This window comes from Phoca vitulina, unplaced genomic scaffold (genome assembly GCF_004348235.1).
Source record: "Phoca vitulina isolate PV1807 unplaced genomic scaffold, GSC_HSeal_1.0 scaffold13, whole genome shotgun sequence".
NCBI classification, from domain to species: Eukaryota; Metazoa; Chordata; class Mammalia; order Carnivora; family Phocidae; genus Phoca; species Phoca vitulina.
Window position 1 is genome coordinate 31,908,165 of NW_022589716.1, and position 26,034 is coordinate 31,934,198.

Genomic DNA, 26,034 nt, shown 5'->3' on the forward strand with positions numbered 1-26,034 from the left:
AAAATTGACATGTTATTTGTGCAAAGATATGGAACAACTATAACTCATATATTTCTGCTGGAGAGGTCAACTGGTACACCAACTTTGGAAAATTTTTTGTAGTTTCTTATAAAGTTAAACATACATCTGTCTACCTTATTTCTCACTCCTAGGGCCTTATTCAAGAGAAATGAAAATGTCGACAGACAGTCATTTCAACCTAATACATAATGTTCCCAACCTGGAAACCATCAAAATGCTCATCAACAAGAAAGTGGCTGAACTAATTGTGGTATATTTATAAAACGCAATATCACTCAGCAATAGAAAGCAAAGAATTACTGATAGTTGGGGCAGCTGGGTGGCTCAGTGGGTTAAGCATCTGCCTTTGGCTCAGGTCATGATCCCAGGGTCCTGGAATTGAGCCCCACATTGGGCTCCTTGCTCGTGGGGAGCCTGCTTCTCCCTCTACCTCTCCCCACTGCTCACGCTCCCTCTCTCTCTCTCAAATAAATAAATAAAATCTTCAAAAAAAGAAGTACTGATAGTCACACAACATAGGTGAACATTAAAAAAATACATGTTAAAAGAATCAGACATAAAACAGTTTAGTGCAGGCATCCTTTGGACTGCATATAGAGAGACTGTTTTAATGTGAGCATTACTGGAGAAATTCAGTGTGCATTTTAAGCCCATAATATTTTATATATGTTACAGCTGTTCTTAATACATTCATCCACTTATTCTCTTGGCATGCCATCATTGCATCCCTAAATGCACAAAGCCAATGATGGGCAGGATGACTATAGAATATATCATCCAAATTTGAATATATATGAATATAAGGGAATATTACAATTATACCAGGACAGCAGGCATCAACTGGACAAACAGAGGCACAATTTTATTCTAATTATGGAGAAGAGGGCACAAAACTTTCAGATAAGAATGAATACAGTAAGGATAATGCTTATTTTTTTGTTTTCCAGATTTATCTTATGCATGGACCTTCAATGATAACCCCTTATATGTTCAAGAGGACAACAGGCGGTTTGTATCCCAAGAGACAGGAAACTTGTACATTGCCAAAGTGGAACCATCAGATGTGGGCAACTACACTTGCTTCATAACAAACAAGGAAGCCCAGAGAAGTGTTCAAGGACCACCTACTCCATTAGTGCAGCGCACTGATGGTAAGATGATGAGCTATCTTGGGAATATACTTTGTCCGTTGCTTTTGAAGCCTGGGGACATCTGTTGAGCTTTCAGTTTCCCTCTGGTTCGAGGGGCCACATCATCAATGAGTTGAGGTTCAATTTACAAATATGATGAAAATCAGATAGCATAAAAAATAAAATAGAAAATTCCATAACTCACTCACATGGTACAGTTTATATGATTCTGGGTATATCGTGCCATTTCTTCACTGGCATTGGAACAGATCCTTTCGTTGCTTAAGGAACATTTTATATAAAAAAAGTTTGGGGGAGTAGGCGTGTGTGTGTGCACGTGTGGGTGAGGCCAAACTTATTAAGTGAATAATATTGTTTTCAGTGAGCATATGATGCAGCTTCTCTCTAATGCCTCTTTCTCTTCCATATTTGTCTTTTTTGTTCACCCTTTATTTACCTGGCTGGCAAAATGGGAAAAAAATTCACATCCGAGGAAAGCAAAGCAAGCAAACATTAATTATAAGCATTCCAAAGAGGAATGAAACACAAGATTCATACTAATTATATTCCTCCGAGGAACATAATTCAAATTGGTCTCTGATGAGTTTTGTAGCTTAGTCAGGACATAGCTGGCACAAGATTTAGAGAACTAGAAAACCTAGGGAAGTCATCGAAGTAGAATAATCCTCTAGTCGATTCTTTAATTAAATATTCACAGTGGTAAATGTAAAGATAGAAAACCTGTTGATGCATTTTATGATCAGATCTGGACTTGAAATATAGTACCTCACAGAGTTTTTCTCCTCTCTGAGGGGTTTAAGAGCAAGAAAATAATGCTAATGATGGCTAACAGAATTATGGAATTAGCTCCATACAGGGAGTTCTTATGACAGAGCTTTTATAATCACTAACCACCCAAATATATTTGCATAGACTTAATTCAGAATTCAGCAACCACTAGATTTATTCATAAGTCCAATTTCTCCCCTTCAGTGAGTACACTGTTCATGACAGAAAGAGCTCATAAGCCAATAATATGCATAGAAATTCTACCATAATTTTTCCTTTTTCTGGTCTACTTTTAGTTCCTTCTTCTCCCCTTCTTAATTCCTTCATTCTTTTATCCCCTCTATTCCCTTCAGTGCATACGTGGTAAAAACAGATCAGAAGAATTATACTATATTAATGTTAATAGTATTAATATAAGAAATATCAAACGTCTTCTAAAAGTAGTCACTCAAGAAAAATCAGATGTCAAGAAAATAGAACATAGAAAATTTAACCAATTTAGTTTGCTGAACTAGTACTCTCTACCACCTCAACCATAGCTTCTTTGAATGTTTGGAATGATCAAGGTCTTGAAAATGAAGTATTTTTATTTGATATATATTTTGTACATTTCAGCTTCTGTGCAGTTGTACTGGCCACCAATAAATCATTTACCTTTGGAACATATTACTCTGGTATTTGGTACATAAGTTAAAAAAAATAAAAATTTTTGAGGAATCTTGATTGGCCACTGATTAAATTAATTAAGTTAATGAGGATAGACTAGAAATATATTTCTGTTACACCTCTGGTAGATAGCATATTTACATACATTACAGTACTGTCCTATCCTAATCTTAGCCCATATCCACAATTCCTTATTGAAAAATTTAAAACTACAAAAACAAAATTTTTTTATAAGTGAACAGGAAACTCACTTAACAGTAAATCCTTAGTGAACTGACATGAGAATATTTATGTCTTTATCCCAGTTATTGTTATTACTTTATAGGTTTTGTTGCAGAAAAACTGTTATTTTGTATAAAGAGAACTCCTACAGTGTTAACTGAAAATTTCCTTATTCCTGAACAGATCTGGCCCCAAGAGTTCTGTGAAGGGGTGATAGATCTGGATATCTCTAGAGAAGAAACATTCTTGATAATTCAGAAATATTTTAGAATTGAGGTGCATTCATTTCTTAATTGAAAGACAAATTCTTTGTAAGATTCTACCATGGAATATAGGGAAATTTGGGTTGCCTCTATTCTGATACTTTGATATATCTTAGATATTTCTTTTTTAAGCAAGAAGGGAATGAACTAATTCCTTAAGTAGCATCATGTAGTTTCTTTGCCCTCTATCACTCTTTAAAGTATATGAAAATGTTTTTAATTGAAGGACAAAATAATCGGATTTTGGTTAATGAAGCATTTACTTCACAGAAAACTTCTATTCTCCAGAAATGCTGCTAGCTCTTTTGATATTTAACAGGTGTGATGGGGGAATATGAACCAAAGATTGAAGTGCGTTTTCCTGAAACTATACAAGCTGCAAAGGATTCATCTGTAAAACTGGAATGCTTTGCCCTTGGAAAGTAAGGTTTTTTGTTTTGTTTTGTTTTGTTTCTGGTTGTTTAATTTTTTTTTAAACCTTTTTGTTATTCAAACATTGCTCTAAGGTAAATTACCAAATAGATTTCAAATGCTGGGCAAAAGTGGAACTTTCTGATTGGAATTTTAAACAAACATGCCTAATACTCTGAAAATGATTGGGACTGCAATTCTCCCCTAAATGTGCTGATATTTCCTGTAGTTTGAGCATAATGAGTCCCATTTGGGCAGCATCTTGTAGAGGAATATGTGTACTTGTATAAGATGGTGAACAAGTCACTAAATCTGCAACATATCCTTCACTCCATCTTATCCTACATCCAGAAATATATTGCCTGGAGTGTCTTCTTGCTTAATTAATCAGCAATTCTTGTAAATGAAAAAAACCTGCACTGCAGGTTTCCAAAATAAGACTAATTAAAGGCCATTGTTCATAGTGGTCATTAGAATTGAGCGAAACCTGCCCTGGAAGTGGAGGCACTTTGTTTTACTCAGATAAGTGTTTATCAGCCAACAGGTTTGGAATGCTTTTAAGCGGGCCAAATATTTGCATTTTGGCATAGAATATCCAGACATCTCTTTGCCTTTTGGCGATATTCAGACTTCATTTTTATGCCTCTAAATACTAGTACCCAAGTAACAAGGGGATAGATAGACTAGATCTGCTGTTTTTAAACAATATGCAAATGAATTACCTGGGGACATGGTTAAATTGGGATTCTGTAGGTGTGAGGTGAGGCTTGATTTCTCCATTTCTAACATGCCTCCAGGTAATGATGATTCTTATTTTCTATAAAACATATTTTGAATAGTAAGAGACTTGACCCTATCAAATTTGAGGGTTTACCTCTAAATACAGTCTCTTCCCAAAGTGGTCATCACATTTAGAAAAAGTAATTTATGTTCCAAAACATGAAAAACATTTTTAAAAGTTTCCATTTTGTTATTAAGTAAATATGAAGGGGAAGAGCTTGGTTCTTGTCTCAAGTAGTCGAAGAATGAATCTCACAAAGGAGCGTGAGTAAAGCGAGAGTTTTATTAAGCAAGGATACATAAAAAAAAAAGAAAAAGCTCTTAGGAGTGTGTGTGTGGGGGCGTCCCAACAGGGTTGCCACTGAGGGCTTTTAGGGTTGGTCTCATATTGAAAGCTAACCAGGGAACTTAAATCTTTTTAATTTCTCTACTGACAGCACCTTTGTGTAAGCAGACTAGCCATAGCATCTTTAATGGCTTACTTCTTTTCATGGCCTATTTATTCTTTGTTGGTCACAGGTGACTGTCATAAAAAAAGCCCTTTCTCCCCTCCCCACCCCCCCATGAGGGCAGGGTGGTAGGGTGTGTTCCCTTTTCTCTGGTTCCTTACACCTCCACATTTCGGGGATTTCTGTGAACCTGATCATGTAGCCCCCTACTTATCTCTCCATACCTAGCCCCACCTGTCCCTTTCTCAAATATACTGAGCAATCCAAATAATGCTGGTTACTAAATCTCTTTAAGTTTCTTTGTATATATGAAATTTTGTAGATCTTTAAATTAAATTCTCGAGTTATTCATTTTTCAGGTATTTAAGAGACCATATTTTATTTTTATACGGTATTGGTTCCATAGTGTTTGTCCAATAAATAATTACTGACTGATTAAATCATGCTTAAGAAAGTGACAAATGGGGACTTTCTGTCACAGCCTTTTAAGATATGATGAACTTTCAACATTTTCAAGCTTTCTCCGAAATTAAAGTTTATAAAAAAACATAAAATGTCAGCAAAATACTTTGAGAATTAGACAATTTACTTAAAAAGACCAATGAAAGATAACATCTGAAAAGAATATTTATAGATGATTCTATCATATTTGGCATCAGGAAATATAGATTCCTGTAATTGAAAAAATACTCTTACATAATAAATAACTGAAAATTATTGAGCCTCGTTCTCAAGAATCTCACGTAAATAAAATTCATTTGTTAAACATTTATAAGTAAGAGGTTAGATTTTACATATATATATTCTATCTACGTATAATCCTTATAATTATTCAGGGTATATCATATTTTCATTATATATGAGAATAGTGAGGCTCAGACTGAATAAGTAACCTGTTCAATTTCAAGCTCCTGTTAAGAGTGCAAGGGCAATTCAAAACTAGTCCCACCTGATTTTAAGTTCTGAACTTAGAAACTTTTAAATAAATGATTAAGCTAACTGCTCGTGAAACCAGTGAAGACAGATTCAATTCACAATAGTCTCAAGAGTTGTCTATTAGCAAACATGCTTCTTAACCTCTATGAATTTCCATATACTCATCCAAAAGGAGTTATAATGATACCTGCCTTTTATGTTTATTTTGAAGTATGGAGTGGATAATACATGTAAAAAACATTTAGCACTGAGCGTGGCATTTAGGCAATGAACATTGAATTATTCTGAACCCAAAATGCAAATTCTATTTATCTTTTTGTCTAACCAGTGTTTGAGTTAGTGGAGATGATGGAACTAGAAATAGGTATCTCAGAAGGTCTACAAATTCTCATCTCTACAGTTCATTCCTTTTCTCTCTGTCTCCTACTGATGGCAGTATAAGAGAGAGCAACAAAGAGGGTCAGTTCTGGAGTAGAAAAGAGGAGGGGACAAGGAGAAAACTTAGTTGATTGTTATAGGCTTTGAATTGCTCACATATCAGATTTCCTAATTTTATTTACGTTTATGTTTTATTTCTTAAAAATTCAAACCTACAGAAATGTTGAAAGAGAAATACCTGGACAATTATGTCAATTATATATGTCCTTCATCTGAACCAACTAAGTATAAGTCTTTGCCACATTCCCTTCTCTCTCTTTGTCCTTTGCTCACTCTCTCTGTCTCCCTGTCTCTGTCTTCTCCTCTCACCACACACACCCATACCCATATCCACACACATGCCGTGCATTAAAACAGTGGGTGATAAGTTATAACTTGGCCTGCATTTTTGAGAGGTATATGCCACTCAAAATACTGCTAAAGATCCACACTCCATTTTCAGCTCAGCTTGCTATGAGATGGAGGAGTGGAGGAAAGGAAAAAGGTAGAGTCAGGAAATGTTGACCATCCCACTTAGAGTTCACCGTTTGACTTCACTCTTGATGGGTACATGCTGTAAGAATTCATTGGAAGTAAACGGAAGGAGAGGATTGATAATCCAAACAGGGGAACCAAAAAGCCTTAGAATATATGAGGAAAATTGTTGAAAATTCTCAAATGGAATGATTTAAAAATAAATGAAATCATCTCTTTTGGATGGAAACAATCAACACATTAAAACCTGACAACTGGTAAAACTGCATATGGTAAAATTTATTATCTTAAAAACATGTGGGAGTACCTAAGCTTCTGATATAATTTGTACTAGCAATATTTGACTCAGGAAAATTTGAGTTGGAAAAATAATAGTTAAAAAAAAAAACTCTCTTGAAACGTTAAATCTCATGGGTATGTCCAAAAAAACTGATGGATAAATTATACATTGTTAAGTTTATACATAAAAGATTTGTTGCACATGAAATAAAATGAAGAAAAATGGAAAATGATGAGAATTACTTCACAGAAAATTGCCAAGGAAACAATTGATTTAATGGAACATACTCCATAAGATTTTACGTGACAAAATCAGTCAATGTTGAGATTATGTTTATTAAATTATGTCATTAATATGGGATTAAAATTCCTTATAGTTAAAATGGAAAGTCCAAAGCATCCACTGGGTCAAAGTGATAGTGTTAAAATATCCTGTGTAAGAAACACATTATTTTGTGTAATTGCAGTGGAGATACATTTCGCATTTCTTCAGATGGACAAAATGTATGTGAAAATGTTTTGTGTACTTTGGAGAATATTATACATTTGTGAGCTACTAACAAAAAGAGTTTTTATATATGCTTGCCAGCGGTTTTCAGAGAACAAATTGCATTGCATTTGAATACTGCAAACATACTGAAAATGCTTTTTTAGTCCACTATAAAATTTGATGCTTACCAAATACTATACCAACGTTTTAAATTTGCACAATTAATAAACATAAAAAACAACACATTCTCTCCAAAATTAATTATATGATAGGCATAAAATAATCTGAAAGTGTTAAAAATCAAACCTCTTGCTTTATAAATTATAAACCTATATTTGCAGTGTTTTTATAAACTCTACTAAAGTGTTTTTATAAATTCTACTAAAAGATAATTATGGATCATATTCTCCAATATCTCTTCATGATTATATTGCCATGCTGCATTTGGGCTTAGTAATTTTTTTTTTCCAAATATAGGAACTACTTGTATAAATCAATTTAAATCTCCTTGTTCCCTTTCTGAGGTGCCACACTTCTTTGTAAGATATTCGATAAACACAAAACTGAGCAAAGAGGAATGAAATCAAAGTTCTCTTTCTTATTAACAATGTTTCTAAACACTCTTGTTAAATAACTAATGAATACTTTTTATGCTATAAACTATATATTCATTAAGCAAGGGTTTATATATTTTGATAAGAGATAAATAGAGAAAGGGAAGGAGGAAAAGGGAGGGAGGAAGGGAGGATAGAAATCAGTAGGTGAATAGGTGGATATAAGGGAGAAAAAAAAAAAGATAGGTCAGTGCTACATCTTATTCTTAAGTTTTTCATTTTCAGGACCTAAGACAGTTCCTAAAATACTGACTGGTTTTCATTAAATGTTTGTGGAATGCAGCACATACATACTTGCATAATTAGGTAATATAGGTAATATTCCCCTTTTTCCTGTGGAATATTCCTTCTCTTGAATGTGTAGCTTTTTTTGGCACTTGCATCATGCCTGGTGTTCTCTTATGATTTGGTAGTTGCAATTAATTTTGGAAACTTCCCAACCATCATTACTTCCACTATTTCCTCTATTCATTTTTTTCTTTGTTCTCCTTCTGGTATTTCTAATAGACACCTGTTGCACCATTTATAGTTTCCTATAGTTCTTGGATATTCTGGGTTTGTGGTTTTGTTTGTTTGGTTGGTTTTCATTCTTTTTTTTTTTTTTTTTTTCTCTTTGCATGTTGGTTGGGAAGCTTCTACTGATATTTCTTCCAGTTCAGTTCACTTATTCTTTCCTCAGCCGTGTTCAGTCCACTGGTAAGCCTATCAAGGAATTCTCATTTGTATTACAATGGTTTTATTTCTAGGGTTTCCTTTTGATCATTTCTTACAACTTCTTTTTCTCTGCTTACATTAATCATGTGTTTTCATATGTTGTCTGGGTTTTTTGTTTTGTTTTGTTTTGTTTTTGTTTTTGTTTTCCATTAGAGTCCTTAGCACATTAATCATAGTAGTTTAAATTTCCAGTCTGGTAATCCCAGAATATTTGCCTTATGTGAGTGTGGTTTCAGTGCTTGCTTTGTCTCTGCAGACTGCTTATTAACATGCTTTGTATTGTTGTTGTTGTTCTTGTTGTTGTTGAATCCATTGATGAGATTTATCAGTTAAAAGGAATTGAGGTTACTGGATTTATGTGTGAGGTTTTATGTTTATCTAGCAAGGAGCGAAGTTGTGTTTACTGTTTGCCGCTTTTGTTTACTGTAGCTGTGAAGTCAGAGGCTAACATTTTCTCTATTGTCTTTGTTTGTGTCTCCCCTGTTGTCTTTGGGTTTCCCTAGAGATCCTTTCTCGTGTAGAGTTTGAGTCTATGGTTCTTCAGCTATAATCCCCTGCTATTATGCAGGATCCCTGTTGATGATATGAAAGTCCTTGCTTGCTAATTCTATCATCCTTGTAATTTATGAATCTGTTTCTGTTGACTTCTTTTTCTCCTAGTCATGATTCTCATTTTTATGCATTTTAGATTATCTGGTAATTTTAGATCGAATTTTAAACATAACGAATGTTACATTGTTATATGCCAGGTTGTGGTATATTTATTTAAAATATTGGATTTTATTGACAGGATTTAAGTTACTATAAATCTGCTTGATCTTTCTATGGCTTATTATTAAGCTTCTGTAGACTAGATATAGACTTTAGTCTAAGGCTAGTTAACTAGTAAGATGCATCCCCCTATTGAAGCTCCAAATGTTTACAAAATCTCTTTTCTAATAGCTCAGAGGAACTCAACAGTCTTATAGCCCTGTTTAGCTCAGAAGATTGTTCTATGCCCACTCTCATGTGACACTTATGCGCTTCCTTTTCATAATCTCATCCTCTCTGATACTCTGCTCTGCACTCCCAGTCACTTACCCTTGTGTGTCTCCTCAACTCAGTGAAACATTAATGTCCTATATAGATTCACCTTCCTTATTCTCTCCTCTGGAAAGTGCCCACCTGTATGTAGAAAACCAGGATACCAAAGTCTTGCTTCATGTATTTCCCCTCCTTCAGGGATCACAGTTTTATGCCATGCATTATTGTATTTCTGGAATCAGGTTTGTTTCCCATGTAATTGTCCAGTTTTTCATTTGTTGCCAACAGGAGGGTAAGTGTAGTCCCAGTGATTTGAACACAATTAGAAGCCAGGTATTATTATTAATGCTAATTTTGAAGGTGGATACAGTGAAGTTTAGAGAAATTAACTGACTAAATCAACATAAATTGTAGATCTAGAATTCAAATCTAAATCTCACTGATTCTGACTTCAAAATTCACACTCATAGCCATTTGATATTTACATCAAATTATCTTTTAGGGGTGCCTGGGTGGCTCAGTCATTAAGCGTATGCCTTCGGCTTGGGTCATGGTCCCAGGGTCCTGGGATTGAGCCCCACATTGGGCTCCCTGCTTGGTGGGAAGCCTGCTTCTCCCTCTCCCACTCCCCTGCTTGTGTTCCTTCTCGCTATGTCTCTATCTGTCAAATAAATAAATAAAATCTTCAAAAAAAATTATCTTTTAATATATGAATTCATTCCCTGTGTGTAGAGGCAGTTAGCCCCAATTCTATAAAAGTTTTCCTAAAAAAAGGCTTGAAAATTTTCAGTAAAATGTTTAAAAGATTTTATCTGGGGAATGGAATTATAGACATCTTTCCCATTTAGAGTCTCTGTAATTACTAACAATTCAGCAACAGTAAGTTTTATTTTACATATTAAAAATCTAAAAAAATTCAAAAGTTAACCTTTTTAAAATCCAGGCAGTTTTTTTAATGAGAAGCAATAAGTGTTTCCAAAAATCGATCAGGGCCATTGAGGACCATACCCCTCACAGCTTTGTATGAGATGATGGCAATATCTACCATTTACAAAAATCTGGGATAGATGATTAGAGACAGAACAGAAAGCATAGTTTCAGTCACAGCAACTCACGTGGTCGGCTGCTACATTAGGCAGGCAAGGAGTCTAGAGAGTGAAGTGTAGGGAAAGCTGACTAGAATGTTTGCTCGCAGAATTTAACCATCTTAGACCACCATAAACTAGCGTGAGTATAGAATAATGAAGACAAAACTTCAGATACCCGCTTGAACCTTAATTGCTATGACTTTGGGGATATGAAACTCACTTTCTGTGTTGGGGTTTCAGCGCTGACATGATCACAGCTTTCAACTCCCGGCTTTTCTCATTTGTTTAACATGGCAGACTCTTAATTATCTAAGCTGCAAATTAACTGTATTGTAAAACACCCTGAGAAACCCTGTGTATAGGTGCTGTGCAAATGTAGTGTGACTGACTGATAGATCTTAGTGTCTCCTGTTAGGAAAATATAGGCCTTTGCTCTTAGTGAAGAAATTAAACTGATATCCCTCATAACTCTTCTACTGCTCTTATAAACAACCACACATATTTTCCTTCTTCTTCTTTTTTCTTTAACCATAATTTAGTAATTTTGCTGTTAGTGCTCAGAAATGTAAATAAAATTCGTAGCAGCACTGAATGTTCTATGTGTTCAGGAGCCTTCATACAGGACTGTATGTATTCACATATATCTTATTTATTTTTTTCTAATTTATGAAGGAAAAGATACCTAGCTTGGCTATTAATTTCAAGCAATAAATGTGAAGTTTCACCAAGATGTTTTTAGGTATTGCAGAACTCTCAGATGAAGAGAAGCTATCTAATATTCACTTTTTTTTTCTTACACATATGGACATCATTTCAGATTATGCCACAAAAAAGGTCACTGTGGTATCGCAGGACAGCAATAGTATTTTCAAATCAAACCAAATGCATTCAGATCTTTTAGGCCTTTAACAATTAGCTTTAAACGAAATCAAAGAGGTATCTTAAACTTTTCCTATTTGGATGTCTTGTAAGTAATTTGGCTTTTTTTTTTTTTCTCATTGAATTGAGTATCTGGATAGCAGAATATTTTTCTATGTATAGTTTTTTTCCCATTTGCCCCACACTGGAACGTAATCTTTAGGTGCTTGCTAATTGTTTTACGTGTTATCAGGATACTATGTTGCTTGACATAAACTGGTAAATTCTAAGGTAAACTCCATAGAATACCCCCCTCTGTTGACCGTGCATGCAAATCTGAGAACTGACAAATATTCAAACCAATCGTTGAGAAATTGAAAACATTAATCCTCAACAAACACACATACACATGCACTCCCCCTAGGACTGAATGACTTACTAGTGAATTCACTAACATTTCAAGGCAACATTGTGTTCTGGAAAGAGCATAGACTTTGAATTCAAAAAGATCAGTATTTAAATATTAAATTTTTCTGTCAATAGCTGGGCTACTTATCTGTAAAACAAAGGCAAAATTTGATAGGTGATGGATGATAGATAGGTAGATAGTTATATAGATACATAGAGTAGAATTGTTGTAAGGACTGGAAATACTATTAAACTTACCTACTTACCTACCAAAGTATCTGGCCCGTAAAAGACAATCAATAAATATTAACAATTTTTTAAATTATGGTCATTGTCAGCACTGCTTTAACTGAGGAGGTAAAAAGGAACACAAAGGAAGGGGACAAGGGATCTCTGTGTTATATTTTTGTGCTAACACAATCCTCAAGGACTTGCTCAGAATAATGGATTTACTATTTCAAAATTCTGTGGTTAATAATGTGTATAAGGATTACTGTCATCCCCTCACTCACTCATTTGGCAAATTGAACACAAGTATTTATTAACTCAGCAAATATGCTTAGAATACCTCATTCAATCATTAATTCCTTTATTCCTTCACTTATTTAGTCAGCCAGTCAGAAGGAATTCTCCAAGCGGCAGACACCAAACTAGGCGCTGGGGAAATAAAGATTATATACAGGCCTTGGGGAGTTTGCAGGCTACTGAAAATAGGATGGATGCAACAACACATGATAACACATTTTTCTTGGGATCTACTCTTTCCTTACAAACTTTCCGTGAAGGAAGATTCAAGGATACTCACTCTGGGAGATTTACTGATTATCTTTTCCTCAGGCTGCCCTTTGTTAAATTGAGATTAGAAGGGGTCACTCTCAATTCCTTTGGCAGAGCTAATTCTAGGCTATTATTTAAGGGGTCCTTTGTATCTCTGAGAAATAGGAGAGTCTTGCTTCTCTTTTTCTCCTTCCACCAATACTTTCTTTTAATTAATAGACTTTTTAATAACAGTTTTAGAACAGAAAAAATAAGCAGATAGAACAGTGAAATCCCATATAACCCCACACATATTCCCCTATTACTAACATTTTACATTAAGATGGTGCATTTTTTTTTTAAAGATTTTATTTATTTATTTGACAGAGAGAGACACAGCGAGATAGGGAACACAAGCAGGGGGTGTGGGAGAGGGAGAAGCAGGCTTCCCGCCGAGCAGGGAGCCTGATGCGGGGCTCGATCCCAGGACCCTGGGATCATGACCTGAGCCGAAGGCAGACGCTTAACGACTGAGCCACCCAGGTGCCCCAAGATGGTACATTTGTTTTAATTAATGAACCAATGTTTTTACTAGAGTCCATACTTCAAATTTCCTTGGTTTTTGTCTAACGTCCTTATTTTATTTTTTATTATTTATTTATTCCAGGATCCCCTCTAGGCTCTTCTTGCCTGTAACGGTGTTTTCAACTTTCCTTGTTTACAATGACCTTGACAGTTTTGAGGAGTGCTGGTCAATGTCATTGTAGGATCACCCTCTGTTGGAATTTTTCTAATATTTTCCTCATATTTAGATTGAGGTTATGGGTTTGGGGGAAGAAGCACACAAAGGCAAAGTGCCATTTCACCACATCATATCAAGGTTACTACTCTATCAAAATGATTTATGACTCCTGATGTTGGCCCTTCATCACTCGGCTAAAGTACTTTTTGTCAAGATGCTCCTCTGTAAAATTACTGATTTTTCTCTCTTTCCATATTGATTCTTTGGAAGGAGGTTAGTATGCACCCTCCTCACTTAATGAAGGGAGTTATGCTTCACCTCTTTAAGGTACTGAATCCTTATAATTTATTTGGCATTTCTCTGCAGGAGAGATTTGTCATTTGCCCCTCCCCATTTATTTATTTATTTATATCAGTATTGATTAGTGGATATTTATTTTATACTTCGGGTTATAATCCAATACTACTATATTTGTTGTGCTGTTCACATTGTTTCTACATATTATTTTGTAAAATGTTTTTTTAAAAAATCTTAAAACCATAAATGGTGAATGTATCTGCTGGTCCTTAAACAGTCTTCTTTACCTTCATTTGTGATGACAGGGGGACATTTGAATGTATGTTTTCAGCTGGCCTCCTACTTATTTTCCTTTTATTTTGTTTCCATTTTTTGTCGCCATGAATGATGATGTAATGAATACTCTTGTGGCTGATTTTACCCATGCCCATGAGAACTTCCTCAGTATATTTTTAGAAAGTTGGAATTATTGGGTAAAAGGAATCTAAAAAGCTAAGTTTTCTGAAATGTGTTGCCAAATTCTCCTCAAGAATGCTTGTAAAGGGGCCACTTTCACAGATCAGGGACCCAGCCTACAAACTGGGCCTCTTTGATTTTACGTGCATACTCTGAATCCAGTGTCAAACATTCCTTTCATTTTTTTTCCAAAGCCATAAATTGGAGTTTAACAGTGCTGTTTCTAATTAGTTTCTAAAAGGAAACTAATTTAAAGGCTCTAAAAATCATCCAAGAAGAATATATATGCTTCTGGAAGCAACTCATCCTTCCTGTCCCAGTCTATCACCACCTTTCTCAGGAGACCTACATTTCTTACTTTTTAAATAATTGGCAATTGTATGAGAGAGATTTCAAATCCAAGGTGGTACTGAGCTGAAGGAAAAGAAGTTACTTGCTTCCTTTTTTCCAGCTGACCTTGAAACCCATCTCTAGATCCTTTATCAGAATCTGGAGGCATCTCAGTATGTTAAAAAACAAGATAAAGCAACTCTATCCTTTCATCTTCTGAACCTTGGACAAAATGAACTCTATCCACTAGTTGTAAAACACATTAGTTCATTAGATGAAGAATATATTTCTCAGCACATCCTAATACATCCTAATAGGATAACTCATTTTATATCTGATTAGTTCATGTAGGAGCAGCAAAGCATGATGGTTTAGAGCTCACTCTCTATGAAAAGACAGACTTTAGTTCAAATACTTTTTTGTTTTAAGTTCACAATGTGATATTGGGCATGTTATCCAGCCTTTCCTAGACCCAGTCTCCTTATCTACAAAATATCTATAACAGTAATCCTGTGTCTCATAGTATTGTTACATGGTTTTACTGAGGCACTTAACACAGTGCTCAATACATATTAGATATATTAATGATAGAATGATTAAATATTAGCATACTATATGTAATATTTCCTTTACTTGTTTACCTGAAAGCATATGGTTATGAGCAGAGCTAACATCAAGACCTATAAATTTGATGGAACACAGACCTCCAGAACCTCACATACCTTAACCAAATTATCATTTTCTTTACTTTAGAGCAGTGTAATGTTCATGTGATTGGAGAGGTATTTATTTAGGGTTAATATTATGTATTGATAAAACACTATGGACAAGCTGTTAATTAACTGCTAAATGCAGTGTCATTTACACCTTGGAATGGCAGTCTCCAGTTTATGGTTCATGTGCAAATTAGTGCTTATTTTACCTTAGTTAAAAGGAGTAGAAAATGGCAATAACATTCTTAGGGAGTCTTTAGATAATAGGGTCTTCTTGTCCTATGTGATAATAATCATGGTAATAAGGAAATTTAGCAAACCTTATTTTTGGTTCAAACTTTCTATTTCACCATGGGTTCTCACTCCTATTTCCTTATTTGATCCTCTCAAGAAGCCTTTTTGAACCCATCGTTATCTCTAGTTATAAAGAGAAAGCTGAGGCTCAGAGAAATTGGGCAATTTGCATTCAATCATACAGAGACCTGCCTGTGTCCTTTTACCCTACTTACAAGCACCATTCTGCTACCATTGCTATTATGACTGAACCATTTGTAGCTTCTCAATTGGCTGCAGCAACTGTAGTGACAAATATACCAGATTAATACATGCGCACAGTAAATTTTTTCCCTGAGAGAAACCTGGTGTAGATACTGACCGGTAGAACAGGATCATGACTACATTTAGATCACTCAGAAAAAAATGTTTTCCCTTTTCCATAACAGTGAGATTGCTCTTCTGCAGAACTCATGAATGTATCCACGTTGTATCCCCATAGGACAATCTTACATTCCAAGCTCTTTGTATGAATATTTCAAGTTGGGGAAATGAAAGCAGCTAGCCGAACAGTCTCAAAATTTAACAAAGGCACTCTTTGCTGGTTTTGTTATTCTGCTTCACTGTCTTTGATTAAAAATGGCCACTGACAGGATTTTCTGAAATGAGGTTCAAGTTAAGAATAATCCCAAATATGAGCATCTTAGGAAACTGGTTCTCTGTAGCAGTTTCTAGTTAAAAACTTAGTATGGCCTGGATTTAAGCTGTGGATAATGAGGTTTAAGAAATCCAAGGGAGATATATAAGCTTTCTCAAATAGCACTAGTAATGAAAATTCTATTTATGGGCTAATAGTATAGAATTGAAGCACAGTTTCTACTAGAGTGTGAAGAGCTTTAATTTAACTTCCAATTCAGGTTGGAACTAGGCCAGATGGTTAACAAATGTATACTCTGTCTCCAGATAAAATTAATAGGATGCTCACTCCATAAAAGCATAATGACGAGAGAAAATAGAGTAAAAGTCCTTATTTATGGCAATGCTTATTTAAGAAGCATGAAACCAGGGGGGTGGAGGAACAAAGAAAAAGAGAGAAAACTTTGCTGTTATTATCTGGTAGTATTTCACAACTGTGAGGACCCACATTCCAGGAAAACTTGATTTAACAAATAGTAACAAAATCAGAAAAAGGTTTTTGCAAAGCTCCTTTTGAAATGCAAGGCTCCTGAGCGCATCTCCTATGGTCTGAGGAAACTTTGAATAAGAAAGTTGCTTTGGATTGGTTTTCTTTATTGAGATTTATATCCAAGCTCTATTCTACATCGTATTTGGGAAGACAGAAAAAGGGGGGGGGGTGTAGGGAGGAATTGGAGCTAAAAGCGAAATGTTACCAGAAATGGCTGATATTTGCAGTTAGGACCATTTATTTTAATGATAGCACCATTTATTTTGACTTCCCTTCTAAAACAGCACAGTTTCAAGAGATTTCTCAAGAGATTTAACAATAATCTCCATTCTGAAGAACGCTCGAAGATCCCCCTTGCTCCATGACATTCTTCATGTGTTAATATATTAACTCTGCATTTTCGATAGACCACTTATTTTAAACTAGAATGAGCTGCCAGCAAATATTGCATCACTATCATCATCAGCATGGCCGAACTAGGTAGATCCTAAAAAGAATGCTGCAGCCCCAGTAGAAGTAGTCTACTGGTGTTTATAATTGAATGGGTGGTAACTCAAAGAACTGGAAGGTCAATCACAAGAAATTAGCCTGTACTGGAACTCTAAGTGGAGGAGACTTGGCAGGTAATAACTTAGCAGAAATTACCTGTCTAAACGTGAATACCATTCCAAAAAGGTAATTAGAACTGTTCACAGCTGCCAGCTGAGTATTTAACTCAGTTGACGTATGGAAGCCATCTGTCACAATGCCTGGTACATAGTAAGCACTCAATTAATGATTATTAATATTCATAAAAATGCTCAGGTGTGTTACATAGGATTTTTCTTTTCTCTTCGGAGAACTCTGTATAATTCCTTTCCTCCCTACCACCATGGTCCTAGATGATTAGCCAGGTTGAAAAACAAAGATACTTCACAGCAGAACATGTAGTATCTCACCTGAGAGAGCTCTGCTGTCATGATGAGGAACTGAGCATGACCACTATGATCAGGGGTAATATCATCTTGGCAGTCAATATGTAAAGCAGGGAGAAGCAAGAAATTTACTTCTAGAGACATATCGGGATGTTTGTGTACCCATTTCATTCACAGTGTAGAGATCTAATTTTAATTGACAAATGATTCATAAATCAATTTATGTTGAACGCATAATCATATGGAGTCCTTAACAGAGAACAGAAAACAAATAAATATCAGCTAGGATTTTTGCTTTTGAAATAATAACAATAACATAATAATGATTTTAAATTATTTTATTAATTTATCATTAACACTCCAAGGTAGTATTTAATGGGTGCTAGACAGCATGTTGCACATGGATTGTATCATTTAATCCTCACAATAATCCTGTGAATTATGTACTATTATTAATCCTTGTTCTATAAATGAGAAAATTCATGCTTATAAAGGTGGAACAAAATATAGCTGATGAGAGCTATGTTCTGCTCTGTAAAGCATAAATAGTATTCTGATAGTTTTATTATTGTAATTATAATTATTATTTACATAGGATGGCATGCCTTAGAAAAATGAACTTGCATTTAAAAACTAAAGCTGATTGGGGCACCTGGGTGGATCAGCCTGTTGACTCTTGGTTTTGGCTCAGGTCATGATCTCATGGGTCATAGGATGGAGCCCCACATCAGGCTCCACCCTCAGCAGGGAGTCTGCTTGAAGATACTCTCCCTCTGCCCCTCCCCCCACTCATGTACTTGCTCTCTCTCTCTCAAATAAATAAATAAAAATCTTTAAAAACTAAAGCTCATTACTAAAATAATTTCATCTTTTGTAGATTCCAGTTCTTCCCACCCACTGTCCATTTGGGATGCCTTCAGAAAAGACAGAGGGTGTGAAATCTAAAGCAGTTCATTTAGTATCTTCATAAGAAGTTTCAGGACAAAATGGAAAGTTTTCATTAAAATGCATATGCATTTTTATGTAATCTGTGTTTTGCATTTATTCTGTCTGTATATATCACATTACCAGTGATAATCAGGAGGATCATGCATTCATATTTAGCAGTGACATAACAAATCTGAAAAAAAATCTCAGCATTTAATTAGTAACTGTGAATTCTTATAAAACTGCTTGATTTGTCTCCTATTAGTAATTTGAACATCAAATGCAGTCACAAAATACATTTGATAAGACTTCTATTTTTTTTTAACTTTCAAAATGTTTGAGTGATTTTTTTTGATAGTTTATTTGCCCTGAAAATTCTAGTATATGGAGTACAAAATGTAATATCCAGAGGGAATCCACCATATTGTATAATTCAATCACATAGATAGCATTTAGACCCAGACATTCAGAACTATTTGTCAAGTCCTTTTTTTTGGTGAGAGGATTGGTTTGAAAGCAGCGGGAAAACAACTCAAACAAGCTTAAGTCAAAAAAGAAAAAGAAAAGGATGTATGGACTTACAGAAATGTTCAAGAGAGATTGGGGGTGGTGGGCATCAGGCATGACTTGGTCTAGGCATGTGAAGAATTCCAGGTGTCTTTCCTTTGTGTTAACTTTGGCTTTCAAAGATACTCCATTTGGTGGGAAATTGTTGCCTAGAAGTTCCAAGTTTCTATTACACTGTCTGAGCAAACCACAGTGAAGAAAGATTCTCCCTTCAACAGTTCTTCCAAATGTAGTCCCAGAATTGAGTGTAGTTATTTCTTATAGGTTGCCTTGGTTCCCATAGTTGACAAATCACAGTGACTATAGTGCACCTTCTTCAAATGGCAAGCTCTGAATCTTGTGCTCTCTCCTGAAGCCTGAGGTGTAGTCTTCCCAATTCAAATCAGATGACGTATGGCCAAATCAGATGAGGTAAAGATAGGAAGCATTGTTTTTTTTAAAAGGAAAATCAAAATACAGACAAAAAACAAACAAACAAACATGGGTCCGCTGAAGATTGAGAATTCAGTACTCTAATTCTTATACCCTTCTTCAAAATTGAAAGTTCTTATGTTAGAAGCCAGTACACTGAGTGTTATAACCTTCTTCATAATTAAATGGTTTATGGAAGAAGACTTATCACTCCAACGCCAAATGAGGTAAGAAAAAAAAAAAATCTAGAGGGTGTTCTTTTTTAATTGAGAAACTTACCTGTCTCTGTTCAGCCTTGTGTCTTTTCAACATTTCTTGCCTTTTGCTGTTATTCTGGTGTAATTTAGACCTTGTATTCCACAGTCATGGCTTTCCACAAGGATTCTACTGCTCAGTTTTGCTCTGGTATTCCACTGATGTTTAATACCACAGAATACCATTTCTGTCTGTCTAATGGCTCCATGAACATACCATACTGAGAATTATTTAAGGGTTCCTTACAGTTGATATTGTAATTAAAGTAGAAAAAGGGCCAGAGCATATTGGGAATTCTAAGGAATGGGTTTTCCAGGAAGCAGACCTTGAAAGGGTAATTTTTTGCAAGTGATTTGATAGAAGAGTTCTTACAAACAACCCGTAAGAGAATGGAGAAGTGGGACAGGGACTGGAGAGCAGCCAAGCAGAGTATGGCATCATGCAAAATTCAACAGAATTTAAATTTGCCTCAGTCCTGTAGGGGAGCTCTGGAGAGAGTGCAGATCACACCCTAGAGGTGTCCCACCATCAGCGGCAAGGAGCTGGACTATTTGTACCACAGCACCCAGTCAGTTGTTGATTAAGAAGAGCTGCCCTCACGGTGTGTATGTGCCTAGCTGCTTTCACCTCTTTCTTTGTGAAGGTAAAGTTAGCTACAGCAGCTTGACGGTAGTTGTCAACAAAGAGATACAGATACTAACTGTCCAGGGTAATAGCACTTCAGAATCTGGGGTGGCTAAGGGATCAGAAGGCACATAGGTAGAGAGAGAACTGACATCTTCTGCTGCATTACTTCTACTGGAAAGGTATATCTCTATACCTCTGTATCTCTATAGGATATACCATTCATCCATTTAGGGAAAAAAGCTTATCCAGAAATACTTCAATGTTATCACTGAGTTCTTCTGGGGAAAGTCAGAATAGTTGGGACGGGTGGGACTTGTTCTTTTTGCCCCCACTTAATTTAGACACTTAAAATGGACATCTACGCTTATAAGACCACAAATACTAAAGCTATCAGAAGATTATCTTATAATAGCTGTGGAGTCTGTATTGCCTTGTGATTCAGTACATAGCTTTTGAGGCAAGGAAACTTGGAAATAGATCCTAGCCCTTCTACCTTTACTTGTAGGAAAAGCAAATGAAATTATCTGTGCATGTTGTACACACATATAATACGGAGCACATAGTTTTTGTTTAATATGCAGTAGTTTTTTCTTGTGATATTATTACAATTATTATTATTAAATGTCAGACTGACTCAGATTTAGATCTTTATTGATGTTAAAAATTGACTTGTCTTCATAATCAAAATAAAGAACTTTGATATAACTATGGGAAATATACTCAGTCTTTACTGATTTTTTTTTTTTGTCTGAATCCTTTAGGTTAAAAGCTTTTTTTTAGTTGGTTACTTTGCATGTGTTTGTCATAAATCTCAGAGATACACTGTCATAAAAAACAACAAAGGATCATGAATGTAGACAAGTATCAGAGCCTCTATTTTTCTCTTTGTAAATAAATTTTCTTAGAAATTTTTATTACACAGGTAATGCATGCTTTTGTAGGAAAATAATGGAAAATAGAGATAAGCAGAAAGAATAAAATTAAAGGCATTAATATTCTTACTCCTCACAGATAATAACTCTTACTATCTTCACATATGCACAATATATATATTTTAAAAATCTGGATGATAGGGATATACTATGAAATTCACCAACTTGGTGAAGATCTTTCTATGTGAATAAATTTTCTTCTAAAACTTCATTTTTATTTATAGTTTTGTATTCCGTAATATGAACTAATAAGAAAACCAGTTATCTGAGGTTAATCGTTGGCAGGAATATGCCATTCTACTAAAATGTCAACCTAAATTTGTGGTAAGTGGCAAGGCTTTTTAAAAGGACAAAAACTAAAGTTTATCATAATAATTATTTTATTTTGTGTTTAACAAAATTCAAGTTACATTTGTAACTATATACTAATTCTGAGAAAAATAGACAAATCACACAGTGGTTGGAGGATATGTTTTCTGACAAATATATGTGAGCATATGTATGACTCTCTGTATTGTGTATATCTTTGATTCGCACAAAAGGATCATCATTATTTGCCAATAAAAAATTCCTTGGACTTCATCAGTTTTGCTTTATTTGAAGCCTCTACTGAGTCACCATCACCAATATTCTGCAGTTTACTGCTCAAACTCCACAGATCGTTGTCAACCACTTTGCATTTGACTGGATAGTTCCTGCATTATTTTTGTTGACTTGAAAAAATCCTGTATCTTTGACAAAGTTTACAATCTGGCTTTGCAAAATGATTTACTTTTATTATTATTATTAATTTAAAATATATTTAGAATAGAAATATTTAAATCATCTGGAAATCTATAAGGGAGTGAAGAATGTCTTGACAGTAGGAAAGGAAAGATGTTAATGTAAATAGATTGGGGATTGTTATTACAAATGATTGGTTTATTAGGAAATACTCTCCTGCTGTAACTTTAAATATAGCCTGCATTTCTTTATATCTGTAGAAGCAAGGTCTTTCTCACCATGAATTTCTAAATTCATCCCTTATTGTTTGCACTTAGATTCAGATATTTTAAATATATTTTTGCTATTTTAAAAGATATTCATATTAGACTAAAGGTATTAGATATAAAAATTAAGCTAAACCTATAAATAAAGGAACTCCACAAATTCTAACAGGAATAGGGTACAAAATAAAACTATCTTTTATAGGGTTTTGTTGTTATCTTTGTTTTAGATAAGGAATAAATGAGTACATTCTTTTGAAAGTCATGGAACCTATACTCCCAGTTATATAGGTCTGTTATATAGTACTTGTCCCCCTTGATAATCTAGATCACCCATGACATATGTCTTCAGTTATCTGTTAGTACCAATTTAACTATAGAGGAATCTGTGTTTTTGTCTTAGAGTCTATAAATATAGAAAAAGCTGGTCTACTCCTAAATGCCACATGCTTACAAAGAATTTCCTGACCACCATATTTACATTGATATAATCTTGTTCCTATTTCTGCACCCTATTTCCTTTGTTTCATTTACTGCAATTTACAAATGTATTATTTTTTATTATTTATTTAGTGTATGTTTCTCCACTGGTCTTTAAGCAACCTGAGGGCAGAAAACATGTCTATTTTATTCATCGATTTATTCCCTGATTATAGCACCATGACTTGCCATGGCAGGCTTAATAAAATGTTATAAATTGCTGGATGAGTGAATGGTGAATGATTGCATGATCTGAAAACTAGTCACAATATAATAGATTGAAAATATTTCCTTGAGAATTATTCTTAAGGACATTCTTATTTTATCCTGCTGTCATAAAGACTAAATCGTCTTCTATTCTAATGAGGTATAACTGTTTAGTCCAGTCCCTGATATTAGTTGGAGGAGGTTGGATGGAAACCCGTTGCCAGGGAAAGTCAAGTACAGCAAATCCCAAGCTATTCTTGAAATCCCGAACTTTCAACAGGAAGATGAAGGCTTCTATGAGTGCATTGCAGGCAACCTTCGAGGAAGAAATCTTGCAAAGGGTCAACTCATTTTCTATGGTAAGCTAATAGAATTTCAGAAAGTACATGAAATATTTGGTAATATCCTTCATAGTAAGTAGTGAAAGTCATTAGCATGTTGTGGAAGTGTCATAGGAGAAATAAAGAAGACACATGTCTAGTTAGGATGCTTAATACAGTGATGGACAGGTGGGAATGACATTTTTAAAATATAGCTTTAATTCCATCATGGTCTTTGCATGCTATTGTTTATTATAATTGCCTTGAAAGTATCAGCAGTGTCACATTAAAGCTATAAAAGTTTAAAACACAAAGTACCAATATATTTCCCACAAAACATGCGGCAATAGCCCATGACAATCTTAATTATAATTCTAAGTAGAATTCACAAAAGAAGGAGAAAATGACAGGAGAAACATAATACTGAATGGTAGTTTTCAGTATCTGTTTCTATTTTCCAGATTTTATCCTATTCATATGTAGATAATAGAAAAATAAAGTCATTACTTCACTTAAAATATATGTTTGTCTCAATTACCAGAATCTCAAATGAAAGCATATATTATATAAAAATTGTCTTCATGTCTTCTTTTATCCAGGCCAAAATACACACTTGCATAAAATTTTCTTCTTTTTTTACATCAAACAAACCATAAAATACACCCCAGAATTACCAGAATGTTTGGTGCTTTTAAGATATTCTTAACTTCTTTGTTAAATTTAATATATCCATACTGGAGAACTTTTTAAGACCGTATTTATACAAGACCAAAAATACTTTTCTATGTAACATGTTTCTGTGTGACATGTTTACAATCAATGATAAAGTAATTGGAGAAAATATATATTTTTTTCATAACTGGAAAAGTCTATGGTATTGTAATTACCTCATAGGAATGGCAATTGAGTATCCTGTGGGGAGAACATATTGTGCCTTTGTTATATTATTTTCCATTTCCTTTAGAATTTCCTATTTTAACCTTGAATGAAAAGTACTATTTTATATATAGAATATGATATCCTGCTGATTATTCCTCTACAGTTGTAGCTATATATATATACACACACACACATATATATGTACGTATTTTTAAAGAACAGTCTTTCGAATCTAGCATCCATTGTAAATAAAATAGTAAGGATGTGACTGGAAGTATTTTAGTGGCACCAAAGTATTAAAGGCTTTGGCTTGTTTTTAATAGATACTTAATTTTTCTATTAAATAGGCAAAGGTATATCTAAATGATTATCAGAAACTGAGAGTATCTTTAAACTGGAAATCAATAATAAAGTGCCTTCTCCCACAACTCTACAGAAACTGTTAACTTACACAATGGATTTTACAAATATTAATTCATGTAATTGGTAACAATAATAAGAGGTAGGAATACATGTCATTAGCCATTTAATGAGTCCAAATGGCCTTTGTGGAGTAATAATGAATAATTGGTCAATAAGACAAATATTATGCTTCTTGCTCACCTATTAATTTATTTGTCATTGCACTCCCAAAGGAGCAATTAATTGACTCAATTACCTGAGAATTGCAATAAGACCTGAAATTTTTAAGAAAAGAATCAGTTTTATTATATTGCTCTGTTTAAGTTATAATTCGGAACCCTATCCCTCTATATTGTGTCTTGATAACCTCCAAAATAAATCTTTAAAGTATTAATATCATTATAGAAATGAAACATATTCAGAGAAGTTAAGTGACTTTCCACAACCCTTCAATGGGGAAAAAAATAAAATCTAAAATCCATGCCCATATAGTTGACCTGAAATCCTAAGTCCTTTCTTTCAAGCATTTACTAAGTAGATGAAGATTTAAAACTTTGGTCTTCAGAATCCAAAACATCCAAAGAATTTACATATTAAATAAATAAATGTGTTTTAAAGTTATAATTACTGTATTAAACAACAACCCATATATATTTCAAACTTTTATAAGTTATATGAATTTTATGGATGAATTCCTTCTCCCAGGTCAAACATATGTTAAGACAATTTCTAAACAATCATCTACAAATTATAAAATTTTGTTAATATTCAGAAACATGGTTCAACTTCACCCACACATCCACTTCTTCTTAGTCTTACCTTGATTTGTCCCTTAAACCTGTGATGAGCATGTTCTGTAACTGGAAGTCGTCCTGATTTCCACAGATGGTAATCCCAGGCTTAGTTTTTACTACAGTGAGACATCATGATTCCTTCTTCTCAGTGGCCAGCTCCCTAAAGGAACTTTTATCTTAGTGGAAGCAAATGTTGCAGTGGGAAAACCCGGGAAGTCGGCTGTACTTGTAGAACGTTTCAAAGACTCTCAGTCCCACTTCTTACTTCAGCCACTGCTACAGTGAGCAGCTCTATGTTTTGTAGGTATAACCTGACAAAGTCTCATCTCAGGTGCCACACGAAGTCCATCTTGTTTCTCCCTCCAGGTTTCTTTGTTCTTAAGAGCCTACTCAGTGCTTAAGCACACACAACCTGGATGTGCTAATACATACTGCCTATACCACCCTTGAACAAGTGTGGACAGGAGCCAGTGAACAAATGCTTCCTCTTCCTTTCCCTGGGTAGGCAGTTGTAAAGACCCCTTAGA

At 34.6% G+C, this 26,034-nt stretch overlaps 1 protein-coding gene across 1 annotated transcript in view; it reads left to right on the forward strand.

Annotated features, from left to right (window-relative positions):
* The window catches only part of CNTN6 (contactin 6), a 292,595-nt gene that overhangs the window by 190,143 nt on the left and 76,418 nt on the right, over positions 1–26,034 (forward strand). Inside the window, 3 exon segments of the mRNA XM_032411799.1 lie at positions 969–1,172; positions 3,411–3,513; positions 23,287–23,471. Coding sequence (XP_032267690.1) covers positions 969–1,172; positions 3,411–3,513; positions 23,287–23,471 — 492 coding nt within the window.